Source organism: Arvicanthis niloticus, chromosome 1 (assembly GCF_011762505.2).
Source record: "Arvicanthis niloticus isolate mArvNil1 chromosome 1, mArvNil1.pat.X, whole genome shotgun sequence".
NCBI classification, from domain to species: domain Eukaryota; kingdom Metazoa; phylum Chordata; class Mammalia; order Rodentia; family Muridae; genus Arvicanthis; species Arvicanthis niloticus.
In genome coordinates this window covers 94,336,628-94,359,601 of record NC_047658.1, presented here as the reverse complement: position 1 = coordinate 94,359,601, position 22,974 = coordinate 94,336,628, and the positions used below count along the sequence as shown (strand labels likewise).

The 22,974-nt window shown below is 50.7% G+C and overlaps 3 protein-coding genes across 4 annotated transcripts; 2 read left to right on the top strand and 1 right to left on the bottom strand.

Moving 5' to 3' along the window:
* Positions 1-949: 949 nt before the first annotated feature.
* Septin1 (septin 1) lies at positions 950-4,867 on the top strand. 2 transcript variants are annotated; one of them, XM_034509430.2, is made up of 11 exons: positions 950-1,098; positions 1,271-1,361; positions 1,457-1,543; positions 1,802-1,925; positions 2,520-2,654; positions 2,748-2,865; positions 3,395-3,496; positions 3,609-3,705; positions 3,915-4,080; positions 4,319-4,409; positions 4,514-4,867. In XM_034509430.2, exons 1-11 carry the CDS (start codon positions 1,096-1,098, stop codon positions 4,598-4,600), a joined length of 1,101 nt encoding a protein of 366 aa, XP_034365321.1. In that variant the 5' UTR covers positions 950-1,095; the 3' UTR covers positions 4,601-4,867. The 2 variants fall into 2 exon arrangements, with proteins under 2 accessions (XP_034365321.1, XP_076799092.1); XM_076942977.1 differs by lacking the exon at positions 950-1,098 and adding an exon at positions 1,159-1,177.
* A 152-nt stretch (positions 4,868-5,019) lies between these two features.
* On the bottom strand, positions 5,020-7,740 carry Myl11 (myosin light chain 11). The gene is made up of 7 exons (XM_034510547.2): positions 7,617-7,740; positions 6,455-6,547; positions 6,085-6,160; positions 5,806-5,910; positions 5,640-5,718; positions 5,325-5,373; positions 5,020-5,217 (listed from the first exon to the last, which is right to left on the bottom strand). The coding sequence occupies exons 1-7, from the start codon at positions 7,617-7,619 to the stop codon at positions 5,113-5,115; spliced, it is 510 nt and encodes a 169-aa protein (XP_034366438.1). The 5' UTR covers positions 7,620-7,740; the 3' UTR covers positions 5,020-5,112.
* Positions 7,741-10,830: 3,090 nt separating this feature from the next.
* On the top strand, positions 10,831-22,470 carry Tbc1d10b (TBC1 domain family member 10B). The gene is made up of 9 exons (XM_034508991.2): positions 10,831-12,040; positions 15,077-15,176; positions 15,435-15,542; positions 15,641-15,747; positions 19,720-19,834; positions 19,959-20,024; positions 20,215-20,404; positions 20,753-20,907; positions 20,991-22,470. Exons 1-9 carry the CDS (start codon positions 11,133-11,135, stop codon positions 21,630-21,632), a joined length of 2,391 nt encoding a protein of 796 aa, XP_034364882.1. The 5' UTR covers positions 10,831-11,132; the 3' UTR covers positions 21,633-22,470.
* The last annotated feature ends 504 nt before the right edge of the window (positions 22,471-22,974 follow it).

Genomic DNA, 22,974 nt, shown 5'->3' with positions numbered 1-22,974 from the left:
GAAGAGTGAGTGAGACAATTCATCAAGCAAAGAGAGACAAAGTTGCCCATCAGGTCAGAGTGCAGACTGCATGACAGTGTGGACGGGTGTCGGGGGAGGGGAGCTTCTGAAGAGTTTGAGCTGTGACTTCCTGGGTCTGGATAGTTGTAACCAGATGCCAGGTCTGTATACCAACAATCCCAGCACTGGACAGCCAGGGGCAAGGTCAAGCAGATCAAGAGCTGAAGGTCATCCTAGACTACAAAGTGAGTTTGAAGCCAGCCTAGGCTACATGAGATCCAGTCTCAAAACCAAAAACTGCAATTGAGGTACAATGGCACAGGCCTGTGATCCTAGCTTCCAGGAGACCGAAAAAGTGGTAGGTTTGCAAATTCAAGGCCGGTCTGGATAGACAGCAAGACTGGTCCTGTCTCAAAGTATCCCAAATACATTGGGAGCTGGGAGTGCAGTGGAGTTGAGCATAGCAGTACCTAGGGTTTGAATTCAACCCAAGCACCGCCACCGTCCAAAAGAACCCACTGCCTGAGCTGGGAACCTTAGTCGCCTCTCCCTCCGATCCTATCATGGTTTTTTGTTTGCTCACACCCCTGGAAACCTGTTTTCTTTTTGCAAATCATCTTTCGAAACCCTTATCAGACTTGCTAAGGAGACCATCCTGCTTCCTTTCTTTCTGTCTGTCCCCACCTCTCACCATGATGATGGGGGCTGCGCTGGGGCTTGGCATAAAGACATGTGGAGAATGAAGGGGCTGAAGCTATACATAGGGTGATAAGAAGAGATGCATCAGGACTGTAGGTGGCTTATCAATTAAGACTAAATGCAGTTCCCATTGTCTATGTCAGGCAGTGCACAGCTGCCAGGTCCGATGCCATGCTCCACTCATGTGCACAGATCCCTGCTCCCCAGGTAATTAAAAATCATATCTTTGAACTAAAAGTAAAGGGGTGTGCATGGGTTTCTCACCTCTCTTTGAGCAGCTCAGCTTCCTGCACTGCCCCCTCAATTCACCCCCCTCTTTGTTTGACACATTCAACTTCCTGTCCCACCAGAGGAAGTGGGGAGCAGTACCAGGTGCAAGCGACAACCAGCAGAGCCATGGTGAGTTCTTGGGCTCAGAAATCTAGGCATCTGGGGCCAGCCCTCTCCCTTAGCCTCCCCAATTCAAAGTTAACCCATAGTAAGTGGCCTTGTTGGCTTCCTGGCTCAGGTGGTACTGGGGCACTCCCTGCCATGTCCAGGAACCTCATACTGTCTCCCTTTACCCCCACAGGACAAGGAATATGTGGGCTTTGCTGCCTTACCCAACCAGCTGCATCGCAAGTCTGTCAAGAAGGGGTTTGACTTTACACTCATGGTGGCAGGTCTGTGGGTTCTGGAGAAGACTCAGGGGGTGGTGATGTCCTCGGGAGATCATGGCTGCCCTCCGGTCTGACCAGTGGGCCTCTCCTGTGCACAGGGGAGTCAGGCCTGGGGAAATCCACCCTCATCAACAGCCTGTTCCTCACCAACCTCTATGAGGATCGTCAGGTTCCAGATGCCAGTGGTAAATCTACCCCTCACCTCCACCCCTGCACGCTTCCCAACCCTACTGCTGTCCCGGTCTTCCTTCTATGGTGGTCCTGGCCTCTTCCTGTGTCATCAGGCAGAATTCTTTTTCTTTCTATCTGGGGCTTTGGTGGCCTCTGTTTTTTTTTTTTTTCTGAGTCTGTTTCCTCTCCTGAAAACACATGGGGGCAGCTGTGGCACCAGGAAAAGAGCCCTGCTTCAGAGCCCCATGCAGCCAACTTCTCTGTCCCTTTAGCTCGCACCGCACAAACTCTGACCATTGAGCGCAGGGGTGTGGAGATCGAGGAGGGAGGTATCAAGGTGAAGTTGACCTTGGTGGACACTCCTGGCTTCGGGGATTCTGTGGACTGCTCAGATTGGTGAGGAGGGAAGGGACAAGAACTAAGCCTCTCTTCTAGTACAGAAGACCAGGGGTCAATTGTAGACTGGCTTGTCATAGCCACTTGACTCAAAAGGAAGCACCTGTTTTTGGTAATGATCTGGCCCAAAGTATCCAGTGTTTCTTATTTTGAGACAAGGTTTCTCTATGTAGCTCAGGGACCTCAAATTCACTGTGTAAGGCAGATTGGCCTGAGGCTTGAAGTCCTCCTCCTGGGATTAGAAGTATATATGCCTATCTGGCTGTTCAGTGCTCTTTCTTGTTGTTACTTGGGGGTTTTTTGTTTTGTTTTGTTTTTTTGTGATGGTGTCATATTAGCCCATGTTAGCCCGGAACTCATTATATAGACCATGCTGGCCTCAAACGTGGCAATTTTCCTGCCTCAGCTTCTTGAGTGCTGAGATTACAGGCGTGCAGCCACCACACTCCTTGATGTCTCATGCACCATTGCCAGCTGTTCCTGGTAGCTTTGGTTAGGAGCAAAGAAATTACTTCGAACTGCACAGCCCTGGCTAGCTTTATCCTGTTGCCTGCCCTGTGATCTCAGACTATATATCTCCTCTCCACACTCCAGCTGGCTGCCTGTGGTTCGCTTCATTGAGGAGCAGTTTGAGCAATACCTCAGGGATGAGAGTGGCTTGAACAGGAAGAACATCCAGGATTCTAGAGTCCACTGCTGCCTCTACTTCATCTCACCCTTTGGCCGAGGGTCTGGAAAGCACTCTGGGGGTGGAATGGTTGGAGAGGCTGGAGAAAGCTCAGTACTTGAAGCTGAGTCCTGACCAGTCAATCCCTGAAACAGGCTCCGGCCCCTAGATGTGGCTTTCCTCCGGGCAGTGCATGAGAAAGTCAATATCATCCCGGTCATCGGCAAAGCAGATGCCCTGATGCCTAGGGAAACTCAGGCCCTCAAGCAGAAGGTATGACTGAGACCGCTAGGTGAAAACAAATGCCGTGACCGAACCTCATTTGTCTTGACTTTTTTCATTTAATCTTGGGGTGACCTTTTTAGAGCAGGTGTCATTAGGCTAGATGGGGGTGGGGTGAGGAAAGGGTGTATGAACCTGCCACAAGCAGCCATGGCCCTAATGGTTCAGGCTCGGAACCGAATGACCATACAGCCCTGGAACTAGATGCTTGACTAGGAGGAAAGGGGGAGGGGCCCACAACTCCTGGCATCTCTTTGGTCCTGTGATAATGATGACTGCCTGTCTCACTGTCTTCAAAATGTTTTCCCACTGTCTCACTTCCTAGGATTTTGATATTTTTTCTATCTGAGTTTCTCACCAGCATGTCTCTGAGGTTTGGTTTTGGTCATCTTGTGTGGCCATTTTCACCATCTGTCCTTTATATCATCCTTTCTCTCTGATCACCCCACTATACCCCACTGTCTCTGGCCATGTAATTTCTGTTGGTCGTACTTCAGTTTCTCCCTCTATCCGCTCTGAGATCCGGGACCAGTTGAAAGAGGAGGAGATCAACATCTATCAGTTCCCAGAGTGTGACTCTGATGAGGATGAAGAATTCAAGAAGCAGAATGAAGAAATGAAGGTTTGACAGGTGGAGGTGGAAAGGGGCAAGGAAGCAGGAAGTGGAGGTGAAAGCGGAGAAAGAGGGTTATGCCCAGGAGGAGCCAACGCGACTCCGGACTCCCGTCCCGCAGGAAAACATCCCTTTCGCAGTCGTTGGTTCTTGTGAAGTGGTGAGAGATGGAGCCCGACCAGTGAGGGGACGCCGCTACTCCTGGGGTACCGTAGAGGGTAAGGCTAGACATGCTTTGAGAGCAGCAGGGAGCTCAGTCTGCATCCATATGTGAAGCTAGAGGTGGGCTCTAGTCTTGGGAGTTCCTAGAAGCCACAAGAGGGGTCCTTGGGCTGCAAATCGTGGGTCCTTCACTAGAATAGTGAAGTACTAGAGAGCAGATCGTAGGGGTGGAGTTGAACGGGAAGTTATCTGGTCCGCCCTCTAGTGGAAAATCCACACCACTGCGATTTCCTAAACCTGAGGCGGATGTTGGTGCAGACCCACCTTCAGGACTTGAAAGAAGTGACCCACGACCTGCTCTACGAGGGCTACCGGGCTCGCTGCCTACAGAGTCTGGCTCGACCTGGGGCTCGGGATCGAGCCAGTCGCAGGTGAGAGCAGGGCTATTTTGGTGTTTCCATAGCGCCACCGTTTGGGCAAGCCTTCCTGATTGGTCCTCCTACCCTTAACTCTGTTTCCCAGGACCAACTAAGCCTCTCCCACTCTGTCCCTAACCTCAGGGACAAGGCCCCGCCTCCTACACTCAGAATTAGCCCCAAGACTAGACCCATAATGTCAGACCTCACCCTATTTTCTGCACGCACACAACCTTTCCCTCTACCCTCTTAGCAAGCTTTCCCGGCAAAGCGCCACTGAGATCCCGCTGCCCATGTTGCCTCTGGCCGACACTGAGAAGTTGATTCGCGAGAAGGATGAAGAGGTGAGCAAGCACTTCTCTTTCCCTCTAATCAGTGCCCTAGAACGTCTTTTAGATCCCATTCCGGCCTTGCCGTGTCCCACTGCCTGCAATCTTGCTCCGCACAGCTGCGCCGCATGCAAGAAATGCTGGCGAAGATGCAAGCCCAGATGCAGCAGAGCCAGGTTCAGGGCGAGCAATCAGATGCTCTGTGAAAACCTCACCGCCGCCTATCCTAGCGTCTGCTCACCGCTAATCTGCTGTCCCATCCCCAGACTGCCCAGTGCCCAATCCGGAGACCCAGAGGGTAGGCCCGCCCTTGCACTTAAACTAGTTCCCTCCAATCCGGAAGGCCCGCCCAACTCTACCTTCCGCACTGTTCTAAGAGGACCGCCCTCCAAACGCCTGCCGGCGGGTTCCACTTGAATTTTCCTGTTCCTCCAAGTTCTCCATCTAATAAAATCTGCTCCCCGCCTCCCCCAGCTGCCGGACTCTTCTTCCCAGTAGGAATGGAGCTGCCCGCTGGGGTCCTCCTGGCTACTAGTCGTTCCACTGTTAGCCATTCCTTTCTGTCTGGGCGGTGTTTCAGCCTCCCACCTGAGTTCGCGCATGAACACACTGAAATCGCCATCAATAAGAAACAAAGACCAGTTGACTTTTATTGGGGGTCAGGGTGAGAGTTGGAGCGGCTATAAGCCTATCTAGGTCTTCTGAGACCTTGGGTCCCCTATTCCTGGTCCTTAGCGTCACCATGTGTGATGACATAGCAGATGTTCTTGTAGTCCACGTTGCCGCCCACATCTGGGGGAAAGGCTGCCCACATGTTCTTGATCTGCAGGAAGACAGGAGTAGCTCTAGAACCGGTCTTCCCACCCGTTCCCTCTCTTCCACTTCCCTCCACTCCGAGTCCTTTTCATTCCCGGGCTCTGCCCAACTCACCTCCTCCTGGGAAAATCGGTCACACTGCGTGGTAAGCAGCTCCTCCAAGCTGAGAAGACGACATTCCGGGAGGTGAGATTGGGTTCATGAGTCCTGTCCCCTCTCATTTCATTCCTGTTCCCACTAACCTTCCCAGAAACATGTCCGGCACATCTCCCAAATGTTCTGGCCTCCCGTCTCGAATTTCTTCCCTTATTTATTATAAAAATGTAACCCTGTCAGCCAGTCCTTATTGCTCACACATTCTGTCAACCTGTCACTCTTATGCAGGAATTTTAGGAGACTACAGTAGAGCCACTAGAGGGAGCCACTCACAACTGCTTTTTGATGGTGCCCTTCCCTTCTGGGTCCAGGACCTTGAAGGCTCCAGTGATCACATCCTCAGGGTCCGCACCTGCAGGGTCAGAGGGCACATGAGCCTAGCAAGCCCTGAAGGTCTGGAAGGAGCAACTAGGGTCTTGGACTGAAACCTTTTACTCACCCTTAAGCTTTTCCCCAAACATGGTCAGGAAGACAGTGAAGTTGATGGGTCCACTGGCTTCCTTCATCATAGCGTCCAGTTCCTCATTCTTTACATTGAGACGGCCTGAATGGGTGAGCATCAGGAGTTGGAGTTGGGTGCTGGGAACCAGAGTTGTGCTTCCCATAAACTTATATTAGCACGTTCATTTTTCATCTGGGCAGATGAAGGCCTGAAGCCCCTGGATTCCCCTCCGACTCCATAGCTTTTAATGTTTATAGACGGGAGTAGGGAACTCACCCATGGCCGCAAAGGTGTCCCGAAGATCCTCCTTGTCAATAATGCCATCTCTGTTCTGATCAATTACAGTGAAAGCCTGTGGAGGGGTAGGGGTGGGGACAGGTAAAGCCAGGAATTGGCCCAAGGCAGATCAGATTCTGGCCCTGAGCCAGCTGTCCCCCTCCACCCTTTGAAGGGAGGGGAGGAATTCTAAACCCTCCTCCTCCCTCAACAGGTGCACTTTCTGGGAAGGAGGGGTGGGGAGGAGTGGTGGGAAGGAGTAGTGGGGAGGAGGGGTAGGGAGGAGTATTGGGGAAGAGGGGTAGGGAGGAGGGGTAGGGAGGAGGGGGGGAGGAGGAGTGCGGGACTTTCCTTAGCCTCCCTCTCTCACCTCCTTGAACTCCTGGATCTGAGTCTGGTCAAACATGGAGAAGACATTGGAGCTCCCTTCTGCTGCTGCCCTTCTCTTGGCCTTCTTGGGTGCCTGTGAGGGTAAAGGTTGAGCAGGAGAGTCTACAGGCCAGTTGCTGTGCCTCTCTCCTGGGAGCCACAAACTAGACTTTTGTTTCTGTTAAGGACAGGGTCTCACACTTTCTGCTTCACTGAGGATGACCTTGATCTGCTCACCGTGCCTCCATTGCTAACCTCGACCCTGCAGGTTCCAGGGTCAGCATCACGTACAGCCAGCTATTTTATTTGGTTGCTTGCGTATACTAGGCAGGCACTACCAACCAACTGAGTTACATCCCCACCCCCACCCCCACCATGGTTTCTTGATTTAGCCTTGGGACCTGTTATACAGACCCAGCCTTTCCTTTCCTTGAACTCAAGAGATCTACCTGCTTCTTCCTTCTGAGAATAAAGATATTCATCACCTCACCCAGCTCCTCCTCCTTTTTCTTTTTCATTTTTAGAATGGTCTCACTACATTGCTCAGGCTGGCCTTGAACTTCTGGACTCCTGGACTCCTACCTCCTCAGGCTTTAAAGCAATTGAAATTATAGGCGTACCTACCCACAGTGCCTGGTCAGATTCAGATTCAGAGTTCTTTGAGTCCAGTTTTCTAAAATAGCTCTTCTTTTTCTTGGCACCTCTTGGCTTAGGGAACTCATTTTGGCTGCATATCTTAATTCCCAACTATAGCTCCCAGATCACTTCATCCTGACTGACAAGTGTTCTTAGGATCCTCCACCTGCCAACTTGGTGTCCATACTTGTTTAATCTACTCATTGACCCTATCTGAACCTCTAATTCTCACTTATAAAATGTGAGCAGGATCGTCTCACTCGTCTGAGGATTTTAAGAAAGGACAGAAAGGGATAGAACAGCAGGCCTACCCTTCGCTCCTAGACATCATGGTTGGATATCTGAGTATATTATCCTTGACTGAACCCTTCAGCCCATCACTCTCCCCTGGCTGCATTCTGGTGCTAAGAGAAAGGATTCATATTTTGCCTGTAGTTGGAATGAGAAGAGGCAACTTTTTTTTTTGAAGGGTGAGGCTATCCTGAGCTAATGGGTCAGGACTATGTGGGAGGCAGATCTTCACTCACCATGTCTTAGGTCTCCTGGGGGCAAGGCAGTAGCTCCAGATGGAAAAGAGGAGGAGAATGTGCTTGGAGCAGCTCTTCTGGGGTTATATAGTCCTGCCCCGGTAGCCCTTAACATACGGTGGTAACCTTAGCCCTGTGGATACCCACCCCAGATACTAAAATAGCCCAGCTCAGGGGCCTCTCCTTTCTTGGAGGCCTGCAGCAGCTGGAGCCCAGGAAGGGAGGGGGAGGAGGCCTTGGGATGCAAGTCTCATTAGGACCTAGGTAGGAAGGGATGTTCTTTCTCCCAAAGGGGGATTGCAACGTGCCAGAATTCAGAGGGGCTCAGGGGAGTCTGCAGTTCTGGAAGAGCTGAACCAGGCTTTTGAGCCAGAGGGGGTTGGGTGCAGATCTAAACTCAGTAAGCATTTATTGCCAACAGACAATATGCTTGGGTTTGTGGGTTCACTTTAGCAAGCAATCAGGCAGGCAAGCAAATGACAACAGCAAAACTCAGCAGAAAGTGAGTTAGGTGAGGGCTGGTGAGCAGATATGCAGACAGAAGGCACAGCATGTGGGCAAAGGCCAGGACAGTAAAAATCAGCGGTTAGGCTTGCCAGAACTGAGATGGGGCTGGATGTTAAGGTTGGTGAACAGATACTGTGGGGTTTGCAACGAGCGGAAACACTGGTGAACTTGGAAAGGGTTGAAGCAAGACAGGTTTAGGCTTCTTGCTGGACCTCAGAGAAGACATAAAGGCCCAGCTATCCTCTCCCAGGTAGCATAACCAGTGGCTTTTCCTTTCTGGTAAAAACCTAGCGTGGCTGATGTGACTCTCATAATGTTCTGTGCCTCGGTGGCCCATATTGCTCCACATAGTGGAAATCTAGGGAAATAGCAGTAGAGGAAACCCCAGGTTGGCAGTGATATGCACCTCCTCCTGCTCCCTTTAGGACCTGATGTTCTGAGGAATGTGTCCCCTCCCTTCCCCTCCTCCAGTCCATGCCAATGCCACTAAGACATTTTCTTTTCTGGGCACTGGGGCCGAGCCACCTGTTGTCTCTAAGACGAGAGAAGGAGCCACCCTAAACTTAGCAGCTGCCCTTGGCCTTCCGTATGGCCCCTCCCGGCATTAGTTGGCAGCTGTTTTGCCTTATATGGGTACCACGGGGGTATGTCATGAAGGAGCCCACTCATTAGTGGATTCTGGGAGATGAGAAAGACTCCAAAAAGGGAATGGGATTTGGGGAGTTCTCAGTGAACTTGAATCAAACGGAAGACAGAGAAGTTATAAAAAGAAGATCTGACAGGTCATCACCAGGTCTGGGTCTGAGCTGGGAGTGGGAAAGTAAGCTGACAAGACTGAGGAGCTTCAAAACTCAAAAGACAACAAGGAATAGGGAATTGAGAGCTAGGTCTCATTAGAACTTTGAGAGTGGCAGGTGCTTAGGATTTGGGAGTCCACTCATCCTGGGGCTCCCGCGAATGGGGAACAGGGAAGCAGTGGTACAAGTGGGAAGATTCCTGCTTTGGTGGTGGCACAGGCCTACAGTCTCAGAAATCAGGCGGCAAAAGCAGGTGGATCTCTGAGTTCAACATGATCTACAGAGTGAGTTCCAGGACAGCCATGCAGGGCCACACAGAGACACTGTCTCGAAAAACCTTTTTTTTTTTTTTTTTTTTTTGGTTTTTCGAGACAGGGTTTCTCTGTGTAGTCCTGGCTGTCCTGGAACTCACTCTGTAGACCAGGCTGGCCTCGAACTCAGAAATTCGCCTGCCTCTGCCTCCCAAGTGCTGGGATTAAAGGCGTGCGCCACCACCGCCCGGCTTCGAAAAACCTTTTTAAAAGAGGAAGGAGGAGGAGGAGGAGGAGGAGGAGGAGGAGGAGGAGGAGGAGGAGGAGGAGGAGGAGGAGGAGGAGGAGGAGGAGGAGGAGGAGGAGGAGGAGGAGGAGGAGGAGGAGGAGGAGGAGGAGGAATTGGAAGAATGTTGGAGTTCATAAAGTCAGGTCTTCTGGTTTTGGTCTAAGGGCTACCTACCTTGAGGGCTCATGAAGTTGGAGTCTGAGTTAGTAGTTAATGAGTACTTAGGAGAGGTGATAACAATAGGGCTTGGTTCTTGAATCCTCCGAAGAACAGGAATACAGATATGGAGGGTTCATGGTATTGAGGATTCATGGATTTGAGTTCTGAGATGGGACCTCCACCCACACTCCCCGAGAGTTAAGTAGCGATCAGAGGAATAAGGTTTCAGAAATTGCAGCGTTTGGCAGAGAAGCTGAGTTTATATATAAGAACGTCGAGAATCCTGGTCTGAGTTCCTGCCTGGAATAGGGAATTCAGAGAGATGAGTCTTTTAGAGGACTGACTATATAGTCTAACTAGAGACATCAAGGTAGAGAGTACCGATGAGGGCACTGGGTTTGTGGTGCAGCTCAGGACCTGAATGAACCGGGCCCCTTTTGGAAACCCAAGAAGGCCAGCACGGTACTCTTATTGGCTAGGAGCCGCACCGATGCTCCAGGCCCTTTCTCAGTGATGTCCCCAGCTGTCACCTCCTCTCGCGCTTGTCTCTGGTTGTCACTGACTATTCTTGCTCTGGCACCGCCTGCTGGCAGCATCCCTGCCCCTCGAAGAGAATGTTATCTATCTTCCTACCCTTATGCAAAGTAGAGAAAGACAGTCATTGGCTAACAAGTTAATCACAAGTTAAGCCCGCCTCTCCCTAGTTGTCATTCCTTCCTGATCATCTCAGGAAGTCTAAGAACTCTTCGGCTCTTTCTATTGACTGCTGATGCTGTCATCACAGGAATAGACGTGACCGTCAGTCAATTTGACTGCTTAGTCCCCTTTTTCATTGGTTCCCTTTTCACCATTTCCATTGGCTAACACGTTCCTAGTCCCTGCCTTTTACTGCCCAGCACCAACCTCATTCCCCGCCTTTCTGCGATCACTCACTCTTCAATTGTGTTTATTGGCCTGGAGGCTCAGAATCCCTCTTTTCTATTGCTTGTTTTCTTCGTCCTGCCTCCGCCTTCTTCATTTCCTCTTTCTAGAAGACCCACCCTCTTCCCGCCTCTAACCCCACCCACCCTTCCATCGATTGGCAGGAACTCAGTTTTCTCTCTCCTATTATCTGTCCTGGTCTTATGTAGGGGGCGGGAGGTTAAAAAAAAAAAAAAAAGAGAGAGAGGCGCGCGAGGGCTTTCCCTCGCGCAGGCGTAGTCAGCCGAGACACTGGCGGCTCCTCAATCTCTGCGCAGGCGCGACGTCGGCAGCCGGCCCCTCGCAGGGAGGGGGCGGCGCGAGCGCGCGAGTAGGGTGAGAGGCCCGGAGACCCCGGCGCGAGCGCCGTCGACCCTTGCCCCGCCTGCGCGCGCCGCCCGCCGCCTGCCGCCCCGTCCCGCCCCGCCCCCGGCGCGCGCCGAGCCGCGCCCTTCGCCCTCTCTGCAGCCCGGCGGGCTGCTCCGGGCGGCCTGAGGGGCGGCGCCTTCTGCGGCCTCCCCGGCGGGGGGGATGTGAGGGGCGGCCCGCAGCTATGGAGACGGGCCCGGCGCCCCTTGTGGCCCCGCCGCGCCGTCACGGCGCCCCCGCTGCCCCTTCGCCCCCGCCCCGGGGTTCCCGGGCCGGGCCGGTCGTAGTGGTGGCACCAGGACCGCCAGTGACTACAGCCACTTCGGCCCCTGTCGACCTGGTGGCCCCCGGGGAGGCTCGGCCCGCCTGGGTTTCAGGATCGCCGCAGACCTCGGCCTCGACACCCACGACGGCTACGGGCAGCACGGTGGTGGTGCTAACCCTGGAGGCCTCACCCGAAGCCGCGAAGACGCAAGAGTTCCCCGCACCAGCGGCAGAGGCAGGAGCCGAGACGTCGGTGGCCTTGGCTTTGGGGACAGACACTCCAAAGACGGAAGAGGCTCGAGCCTCGCCTGTCCCAGGACCAGGGACCCCCACTCGGACCCCTTCCAGAACGGCTCCTGGAGCCCTGACTGCCAAACCTCCGCTTGCCCCCAAGCCGGGAACCACAGTGGCTTCAGGAGTGACTGCACGGGGTGGAGCAGGGCAGGTGGCAGGTGGACATGGAGCTGCTACATCAGCATCAGCAGGGCCAGTGCCGGAGGACCCCTCAGGGCCTGTCACAGGCCCTCCCGGGATGTGCGAGGCTCTGGCTCCGGTGGCTGTGGTGACAGTGACCCCAGCTCCGGAGCCAGTTGAAAACTTTCAAGACCTGGGCTCCACGTCCAGTCTAGGACCTGGCATCTCTGGGCCTCGAGGGCAGGCCCCGGACACCCTGAGCTACTTGGACTCTGTGAGCCTCATGTCCGGGACCTTGGAGTCCTTGCCGGATGATGTGAGCTCGTTGGGTTCAGACTCGGAGATAAATGGACTGGCCCTGCGCAAGACGGACAAGTATGGTTTTCTTGGGGGCAGCCAGTACTCAGGCAGCCTGTGAGTACACAGTGGGCACCCCGTGGGGGCTGCCTGTGGACGCGGAGGTTGGGGGAGCGGGGAGGTGATGCACCTGGCCAGCCCTGACCCAGGGAAGTCATTAGCAGGAGCTGTAGTACCCAGAGCATCCTGGGGTTTCTGTGACTTTAGAGTTGAGGATCAAGGATCAAGGCAGTCGTCTCGGTTTAAGCTTAGACCTTGTGTAGGCCCGTGTCCTTGAGCTAGTGGTGTTTTCTGTTTCTGTGCCTCAGTTTCCTCTATAAAGAGAAGGATTGAATGGGATGATACCTACTAAGCAGCTAAGATACCAGCTGCTGGGTATGAAACTCCTAACTAAAAAGGCAGGGCATTCTGGAAAGCTGGTTGGGCCAGGGTAGAAATCTTAGGTCTCTGAGGGCAAGAGGGATGCTGGTACCTTCAGAATAGCAGTAGGGGTATCAGTGAGCAGTAGGCAGAATGGTGGGGTGAGGAAGTCTGCTTGATGGAGGAGAGACCCTGAAGGCAGGGCCTGTGTGAGAGGGCAGTTATGTATTTTCATTGAAGGGAAAGGGTGGGGGTGGCCTCTTCCCCATTTCCTCATCTCCCCGCTCTAGTCGAGCTTTCCTAGTTCCTTCCAGGGAGGGGCCTGAGTCACTCCTTAGGTGGGGGTGTGTGTGATTGGCCTGACTTCTTCCTTCCCTCTCTCTGGATCCTGACCATTGCTCCTCTGCTCCCTTAACCTGCTTGCTAGTCTGTCACCTGGTTAGCCCAGCCTGCAGCATGGCCTGAGGACACTGCAGCCGGGCTCTGTACTGAGCACTAACTGAAGGACTACTTTCAGGGCTCTCATCTGGAGTTCAGTGTAATTGGTTGGGTTTAGCCTAGAGATGAGAGGGTTCTGTGAGCACCTGGATGTGAGAATTTTCCTGAAGAGGATCTGAGTCAGGAAGATGGGGTGGGAGAGTAAGACAGGCAGGGTTTGTAAGCTAACACAACTCAGAAAACTTGATTGGGCACCAACATTCAGTCTGAACTCTAACTGAAGTTTGACCCTGGTCCTTTCTCCTGTATGTCTTTCACCTCATAAGAAAACTAGAGTTGCCTCCCTCGTGTAACATGCATCTGTGTGACTCGGGGACTTCCCTCCATACTAGTCTGTCCAGAGAAACTTGGTTTAAATTCGATTTTAGAATATCACTCCTTTGTCAGTCACTCTGTTGGGTTCTGTTTTTCTGCTTTATAACTTTGACACTTCAGAATCTATCTTCCATGCCAGAGGAATTACCTCTGAGGCAAGGCTGATTGTAACATATTAGCACAAACACGTTTTTTCCCCTTCAGGGTAAAGTCCAAGCTGTTGCCAGCATACTGGCTTCACATTGCCTAGCCTCTTTGGTCTCAGCATCAGTCTGTTAGACTGTGTATTAAATTAGTAGTGGGTTATTCAGGCCTGTCCACCTGTCAGGAATGCTCTTCCCCCTCTTTGCCTCTAGTTTCTCTTCACTCCTTTTGGTATACTTCTTTTTGTTTGTTTGTTTTTGGTTTTTCGAGACAGGGTTTCTCTGTGTAGTCCTGGCTGTCCTGGAACTCACTCTGTAGACCAGGCTGACCTCGAACTCAGAAATCCACCTGCCTCTGCCTCCCAAGTGCTAGGATTAAAGGCGTGCGCCACCACTGCTTGGTATACTTCTGATGTCTTTTTTTCCAGGAAGCCTTCCCTGATACCCTCTGTCCTGGTAATAATGACTCTGTGTGAATCTTTTGCCATCACATCTCTCGTGTCATAGTAGATGTTCTTCCCTTTCTGTTTGTTTTAAGATTTAACAGTGTTTTTATTTCATGTGTATGGGTGTGTTACTTGCACTCATGTCTGTGCACTGTGTGCATACCGTGCCCAGGGAGGCTAGACGAGAGCTTCAGATGCTCTGGATCTGGAGTTTCAAACCATTGTTAGCTGCCACTTGGGTGCTGGGGACTGAGCCCTGGTTCTCTACAAGAACATGTTCCTTGGGACAGGAAAAGTACCTTAATCTTTCCAGCCCTGAGAGTGTAGAACTGGCATTAATGTAATAGGAGATGATGTCTCTGTTTAAGGAGTTTCTAGTACAGAATAAACTAACATCTGTTACGCTCCTATGTAACAGTGTTTTTGTGTATTCTTCTTACTCGTCCTTATAACTGTAGGTAGTGACATCCCATTTATAGCCGAGGAAGAGGCTCAAGTTACTCACATGTCAAAACTTTTTAGCTTCTAAGGGACTGGGCTTTGTGTTTAGTCTGGAATTTTTAAACCCAGTCTTTCTTCCATTTTGTTCTCCTGTAACTGGCTCCTGTAAGTAACCAGCCATCTCCAGACAGATGAAACACCTTGAGCATGGAGCTGACAGAATAGCATCAGAGCAGAAAAAGTCATTTGCTTGGGAATCTGGGGAGGTTGCAAAGAGGAGGAGGAGAGAAAGTCACAGATGGTCCAAGCAATCTCATGTCTCATAGGATAAAATGACACAGCCAAGGTCATTCATATGAGCTCCTGCTCCAGGCTGCTTACAGGTTCTTTCAGGTATATATTGTTACTCTCTTGACCTTACAAATGAGGAAATTGAGGCTTAGAAAAATTCAGTGACTTGTTCAAGGTCACGTAATGAAACAATGGTAAAACTAGGACTTAGATCCAGATTTAATACAAAATGTGGCTTATAGTTAATTATTGTTATTTTTTGTAGTGCTGGGACTGAATTCAGAGCCCTTCACATGCAAAAGAATCGCAGTACCACTGAAGTACATACATCCTCAGCCACAATGTGTCTTTTCAGTATGACCAAAATTGGATGTGTCAGAAGTGGGATTTAAATTATCTGTGTAGAGATTCAGTAGGGAAGGAAGCCTTTAAAGTGTGGTGGACTAGGCTTTGGATGGTCAAGTGTTCAGACATTTTGATCTCACACAATTTCTAGTTTCTCAGTTGAGCCTGAGGGAACTGGCTGGCTCAGTTTCCCCAGCAGCCTGGGGCTCTACACTGCTGCCACTGACCTCTTCCATAAAACTCCGATTCTGCAGAGAGAGCTCTGTTCCTGTGGATGTGGCTCGGCAGCGGGAGCTCAAGTGGCTGGAGATGTTCAGTAACTGGGATAAGTGGCTGTCACGGCGTTTCCAGAAGGTTTGAGGGCTGTGTAGTGGGCTGGGCACTGCGCAAGGGCGGGGAGTGCAAAATAATAATATCTGCCCTCCTAGCACAGTGAGGATCAGTGGTACTTGGGCATCGGGAGGAGGAGCTTTAACCTGTAGCCAGGCCAGGTACAACGTTGTCACGTCTGGCATGTGGGAGGAATGTCTCTGGGAGCCTGATGGCTGGTGGGGAAAGCTTAGAGAATGTTCCAGGCCTGAAGCTGTCACCCTAGATGTTACTCTGCCTTAGGTAAAGCTGCGCTGCCGGAAAGGAATCCCCTCCTCTCTCAGAGCCAAGGCTTGGCAGTACCTGTCTAATAGCAAGGAACTCCTGGAGCAGAACCCGGGCAAGTTTGAGGTTTGTGCAATTCCAGGGTGTGGGGATACGTGGCACTGTCTCTGCAGGAGAAATCAGTTCTCCCAGATCCTGAGGTAGTCCCTGCTGTCCCACTGCAGGAGCTGGAACGGGCTTCTGGGGACCCCAAGTGGCTGGATGTGATTGAGAAGGACCTGCATCGCCAGTTCCCTTTCCATGAGATGTTTGCTGCTCGAGGAGGGCATGGGTAAGAGCCTGACTGTGGATCAGTTGAAGGGTCCAGGTAGATAGAAGGCTTGGGCAAGCAATTCATGCCCTCTAGGGCTCTTAGAAGAGTGATTATTAGTCAGTCGAATGTCACGCAGTGTTAACAAAAGTGTCTGGTGAGGGAGATTCTAATTTGGGCCTTCATATAGGCACATCAAGGACTAATTGTGGTTGTATTTGTACAGGGTTTTAAAAGCTAGTTGGGACTGGGGCAAGGTAAGTTTTTCCTTCCTGGGAGGTTGTATAAGCAGTGTCTGTGGACAGTGGGTTTTTATAGAGCTGAATCTGGAAAGAAGTTCAGGCCAGATCACCAAGAGCCAAGGCACTTGTATTTTTATTCTGTAGGTTAGGCTTCCTTCAGTTGAAATATGTGAAGCACTCCTTATAGTATGTAAGGTGACCTTAGGTGGTTGTACGGACTTTGGTTGTCGTGTTGGAGCTTATACCTAACATGCTGGGTAAGTGTTCCTCCACTCACTCCACTCAACTAGTCCTCAGCCTGGATGAGCATTTTCTATCTTTATGAAATATAGATTTTTCTTTATATAATATAACAGTGTGTATATATTTTTTTCTGTGAGATAGGGTCTGACTAGGTAGACCATACTGCCTCCCAAATGCTAGAATTAAAGGCTATGCCACCATAGCCATAGCCAGCTAATTTATATGAGTGACCTTGAACTTGCTGGGTTGCCCAGAGTGTCTTGAACTCAGTATTCTGCTACAGCCTCTCAAGTGTTAGGATTATAGATATGTACTATGTGTAGCTTAAATAAACATTTTTATCAATATGTTCATCTTCAACAAATAGGTATTGAGTGCCTACTTCTCCTAGGTACTGTTCTAGTCACAGATGACAGCAATGAATCAAAACCCAGAGCTGTCTTCCTGTGGGAGTAGACAATCCGTGATGGAGGAAAGTCTGTGAAATATGTGAAGTAGTGGTCAGCATTAGTGAGGGTTTAGACAGTAAAGGAGAATGGAGAGCACAAAGTACAAGAGACTTGCTACTAACAAAGACCAGAGGACTGAAGGAAATATAGGTTTGGGTTATGTCAAAAGTTTTAGAGTCAGACATGGTAGCTCATGGCTATAGTCTCAGGTACTTAGGTGGACTTTGGTAGGGGGCTGTGGACCAGCCCAGCCCTTAGGAAGCTGTGGCAGGAGGATTGTCATGAGTTTAAGGCCAGCCTGACATACATCTTGAATTCCAGAACAATTTGGCTAGAGTATGACTCTGTCTCAAACTAGGTGGGAGTTGCAAACTGGACATCCAGGAGATGTAGGCAGGTTGGGTACCCAGTATATTATAAGTCTGGATTTCAGGAAAGAAGAGAGTTTGTTTGTTTGTTTGAGATAGTGTTTCTTTATATAGCTCTGGCTGTTCTGGAACTCACTCTGTAGACCAGGCTGGCCTGGAACTTGGAGATCCATTGCCTCTGCTTGGATTAAAGGTGTGTGCCACCACTGCCTGGCTCAGGAAAGAAGCTTAAGTTGGCTATAAATTGGAAATTGGAAGTGTGCTTATGGAGGGATTAGATTCACTCATTGAACAAGATACCACCAAGCAGCAAGTATAGATACAAAAGGAAGATATGACCTGGTGTGGTAGCACTGGGGAGGCAGAAGCAGGTGGATCCTTGTGAGTTCTAGGCTAATCTGTTGTAACAACAAAGTGAATCTTAGGCCAGTCGGGTATTCGTAGTGAAACCTGTCTCAAAAAAATAAGGAAGATAGATATGATAGGCAAGCAAGGCTTAACCCCTGAAGTGCTGATGTTTTAGGACTGAAAAAAAAAATCTATAAAGGACACTAGGACTAGCAGCTATAGAGGTGGAGGGAAAGTCTGACTTCCAGAGCAAAGTGAAGAAGAGCCTCAAGGATCAGCTTCAGGAAACAATCTGGGGGATGAGTAAATCACATCTGAGAATTAGCTTGGCCGTACCACTAGGTAAGTCATTAGGGACATGTTTTTGAGACATCCTTACAGTATAACTCAGGTGGCCTCAGAGTTCAAGGAATCTTCCTTCCTCAGCCTGTCTAGTCCTGGGGTTAAAAGTGTGAGCCACCATATGTCTCATTAGTGACTTGATAAGAGCGGTTTTGTGGGCATATGGAAATGCCTGCCAAGCGTGCAGGAGGAATGACATGGAAGACAGTAACTGTATTTTCTAGAGCAACTTGGCTGACAAGGGAAGAAACTTTGTTCTTTGGAGGAGAGAGTGGGATTAAGGGACACTGTTTTAAACAGATTGAGAACCAGTGGGGTGGCTCAATGAATAAAAACACTTGATTGCCAAGCTTGACCACCTCAGTACGAAAAAGAGAAGAAGAAATGGCAAGTCTGGAAATGCAGCTCCATGGCCTCGTGCTTGTCTAGCATGCACAAGGTTCTGGGGTCAGTTCTAGCACTGTAAAAGAAATAGAAGTTTAAGATGCTGACTTTTAGTATGCTGATGGGAGTGATTTAGTAGACAAGAAAAACTGCTCAAACAGAAAAGGTGGCACACTCCTAGCAGAAAGGGAGGCTGGGATCTAATCATAGGTAGAAGGGTGGATATGGTAGAAGCTACATTTTTGCATCCCTGGTGCCCAAGGATGTCAAAAGAGGTGTGGGGTCATCTGGAACTGGAGTCTCAGATGGTTGTGAGCCACCATGTGTGTGAATGCTGGGAACTGAACTCAAGTCCTCTGCAAGAGCAACAGGTGCTCTTAACTGGTGAACCATCTCTCCGGCTCCAGTGCTCCGTGTTGGTTTGGTATGGATTACTTTTAGTATGTATTAGATAAAATAATCAGCATCATCAGACATGTTACCTCATTAGGTCTTTTGCAAAGTCAACAGCAAAGTAAGCAATCAGAGATGGTGATGTAGCTCATTCAGTAGAGTGTTTGTCCAGCATGCAGGAAGCACTGAGTTTGATTTCCAGGCCACAGAAAGCCAAGTGTAATGGTATGTGCCTTTAATCCTGTTACTGGAGAGATAGAGGCGGGAGGATCAGATTCAAAGTCACTTTTGGGTATGGTGGTTGGAATCCAGCAAACTCTGCATGAAACCCCATCTCAGGAATTTTTAAATAACAGTGAAGTAGTTGCAGATAAAAGTGATCACATCTGAGCGAATAGATTTGGGGTACAGATATAAGTGGTCACATCTTAGTTGAGTAGATTTGGAGTGCAGATATAAGTGGTCACTTCTGAGTGAGTGGATTTGGGGTGCAGATATGAGTGGTCACATCTGAGTGACTGGATGTGGGGGTGCTAGTATAAGCAGTATTAGCAGTGTGACCACAGGCAGAGAGATTGGGAGGCCAAGAGATAGAGGTCAGAGATGGAAGTAGCTGTGGTCGGGGAGAAGAGATTAGAGAATCGAGTTCAGGATGTAGTATGCCTCAGACTTGGCGGCTACCCTCTAGGAATGCAGAAAGCTGTTTTTTGAGTAGATGGAAATATCAGATATGATGGAACTCAACAAGGAAGAAGAGTAGGGCTCAGGGACAGATTTGGCTCGATGCAGAGATAAGAGAAGAGGAGGTTGGCTTCCTAGCCTTTCCCAAGAACCAGGACCAGTGGGCATGCTGTGAGGTCTGATGGACTCAGTGAAACAGATGATAGTTAAAGATGATTGCCTGCTCTGGAGGATGAAAACACTAAGTTCCAGAGGAGGGCCAGTGCTATGCAGTAGACAGGTTCTTGAGGAGAATGACTATGATTGCTTTGCGGCTAGTTGCAAGTGAAAGAGGAAATGGGTAGAAACTCTATGGTATATGCAGCTAAGGGTGAAAGGTCAGGACATAGACTGCTCACGTGTTGAGCCTCCAGTAGGCAGGCTAGGAAGGTAGATGGCTGTGACAGTAAAGCTCTTGACAGTAGCTTGGAACTTGATGTAAGGGAGCGCTGGTCCAGGCTTAGAGGCAGGTTTCATGATCGCCGTCTTCTGTACTCCCCTTAGGCAACAGGACCTGTACCGAATCCTGAAGGCCTATACCATCTACAGGCCTGACGAGGGCTACTGTCAGGCCCAGGCCCCAGTGGCTGCTGTGTTGCTCATGCACATGCCTGCTGAGGTCAGCATACGTGGACCTGTTTGGGGTGGGGGTGAGAAGATGTAGACATACCATGGTGAAGGGAAAGCTGCATCCTCCCTGCTGCTCAGGCCCCATCCCTGCCTCTTGTTCTTGCCCTTCTTAGCAAGCGTTTTGGTGCCTGGTACAGATCTGCGACAAGTACCTCCCAGGTTACTACAGCGCAGGGCTGGTGAGTGTCTGGAAGCTGGGTGCACTGGGGCTGTGACTTTCCCCAAGGCTGCCTTAGGCCCTTGCCCTGCCTCATTTGTCCTTCTGTCCCTCTACCACTGAGGTTAAAACAGCCTCTTAGGTTTGATTGTACCCCGAGGGGACCGTAGCCAACCAGACCCACTTCTTATGGCTCTTCCCACCACCTCTAGGAGGCCATTCAGTTGGATGGAGAAATCTTTTTTGCACTCCTGCGCCGGGCTTCTCCGCTGGCACATCGTCATCTTCGGCGGCAGCGCATTGACCCTGTGCTCTACATGACAGAGTGGTTCATGTGCATCTTTGCCCGCACCCTCCCCTGGGCTTCAGTGCTGCGTGTCTGGGACATGTTTTTCTGTGAAGGTATTTAGTGGCTGGCCAGGCTGAGGGGGAGGCTAGGAATTGTCACTTTAGTGGTAGCCCATAGACAAAAGTATTGTTGGGCCTAGGCTTCATAATAAACAGTCTATAGGATGGAAAAACAGGAGCCATCTTGGTTCAGCCACCAACCTGGAGTCTGCTTGCAAACAGGAGCCATCTTGGTTCAGCCACCAACCTAGAGTTTGCTTGCTCTCTAAGAAATCTACAACCCATAGCAGCTCTCTTCGCCTGTAAGGCTGGCAATAAATGGCAACAGGGGCTGTCTTGCCTTCATAAGACAGGTGAGATCCTGAACCTGATCTCTCCTTGCATTCCTCTCTGACCCTGTAGGCGTTAAGATCATCTTCCGAGTGGCTCTGGTCTTACTGCGACACACACTGGGTTCTGTGGAAAAGCTGCGCTCATGTCAAGGCATGTATGAAACCATGGAGCAGCTTCGAAACCTGCCACAACAGTGTATGCAGGAGGACTTCCTGGTGCATGAGGTAAGCCATGAACCTCAGCACACCCTGCCCTGCTTCAGCCCATTCCCACACAGGTCTACACTTTGGCTCCCATGTCTACCTAGGTGACCAACCTCCCAGTGACAGAAGCATTGATTGAGCGGGAGAATGCAGCCCAACTCAAGAAGTGGCGAGAAACTAGGGGAGAGCTGCAGTATCGGCCCTCAAGGCGACTACACGGCTCCCGAGCCATCCATGAGGAACGAAGGCGGCAGCAACCACCCCTGGGCCCTTCCTCTAGCCTCCTCAGCCTCCCTAGTCTCAAGAGCAGAGGCTCCCGGGCAGTTGGAGGGGCTCCTTCCCCACCACCTCCTGTCCGCAGGGCTAGTGCTGGGCCTGTCCCTGGGGCTGTCGTCACTGCTGAGGGACTGCATCCATCCCTCCCTTCACCCACTGGCAACAGCACCCCACTAGGCACCAGCAAGGAGATCAAGAGGCAGGAGAAAGAGCGGCAGAAACAAGAGAAAGAGCGAGAGAAAGAGCGGCAGAGACAGGAGAAGGAGCGGGAAAAGCAGGAGAAGGAGCGGCAGAAGTGGGAAAAAGAGCAAGAGAAGGAACAGCAGAAGCAGGAAAAGGAGCGGCAGAAGCTGGAGAAGAAGGGCCAAGGCCGGAAACTTTCCTTGCGTCGAAAGGCAGATGGGCCCCCAGCACCCCATGATGGTGGGGACAGGTCAGCAGCTGAGGCCCGGCAGGATGCTTACTTTTGACCTCTTGTTGGGTCTGGATGCCATGGCCCTCCTCCTTTCCCCTCAGCCAAGAGCAGCCCTGGCAGGCGTGTTCTCCCAGCTCCCTTAGCAGGCTCTTCCTTTTTCTAAGGAAAGTGGCTTGATTTCCCAGATTCCTTGCCAGCTGCTGATCCCTTCATGGCCAGGACAGCCACAGTGCATGGGACAGCTACATTACCTAGGGTAACAGTGACCAAGTCTGGAGACTCTTTTGTCCAGTTAGGCTCAGCTTGGGTCTCTGTCACTCCTATGAAGTCCTTCTGGGGTGCTGTCTTAATTTGCCTTTTGTCACCACAGTGACTCTTGGCAATGGCAGTTAGCAGTTGCAGATTCTTACACTCTGGTGGCTTCCCTTAGATGGTGGAGCTAGGTTCCTTTTCCTGTCTTGGGGCCCTGCCTGTCACCCCACTGTCTTTTTGGGGGCCAAGGCTGTTTTCTCCTGGATATCCTTGTGTTGTAATTATGTACAGAAGGTCAGGTTGGCCTGGGGTGGGTGCTCTGTCCTTTCCCTTTCCACAGCGCTTCTGCACTCCAGTTTATTTAAGAGGATATGCTAGGAAGTGTCCTCCGTCTCCTTCCCACCCACGTTCTCTTTCCCGACTCACTTGCTTTGTATGCTCAGGTCTCTCTGCTGTAGTCAGAGAGCCTGTCTTTCATTTTGTTCCCTTTCCAGTTGTCAAGCCCCTCTCTAAATAAGGGTCTTCCCTTGAGTCCAGGGGGTGGAACCCAATGTTTACATTCTCTTCTGTCTTAGTCCCACCCCAGTGGCAGTTTTGTGGCGCTTTGAGGAACCGGAAAAAGAACCTGCTGTTATATCTGGGTCTGTCTCCTGCCTTGTTATTTGAAGAGGGCTGTAGAGTAAAGGGGAGGGAGGCAGGAAGAAAGTCTGACTCTTCATAGGTTCAGTCTGCTGATCTTGGCAGGAACATCTAGACCGCTGGTTCTCAGCCTTCCTAATGCTGTGACCCTTTAATACAGTTCTTCATGTTGTGGTAACTCCAACCATAAAGTTATTTTCATTATTACTTAATAACAGTTTACTACTGCTATGAATCATAATGTAAGTTTCTGTGTTTTCTGATAATCTTAGGCAACACCTGTCAATAGTATTCAACCCCCAAAAGGAGTCACAGAAACCCTTGCTCCATCACTCATCAACAAACATAGTGGTCCAGCTCCTTCTCAGCTTTGCCTGGGATCTGCTGCCTCCAGTCACTGGCTTCCTGGGACCCTCTGCACGGCTTGCAGGACTGGGATCTTTCCAACAGCTTCAGCTCCCTGGAAGCTGAAGGAGGGGCTGAGAGTGCCTGCAAAACCACCACCT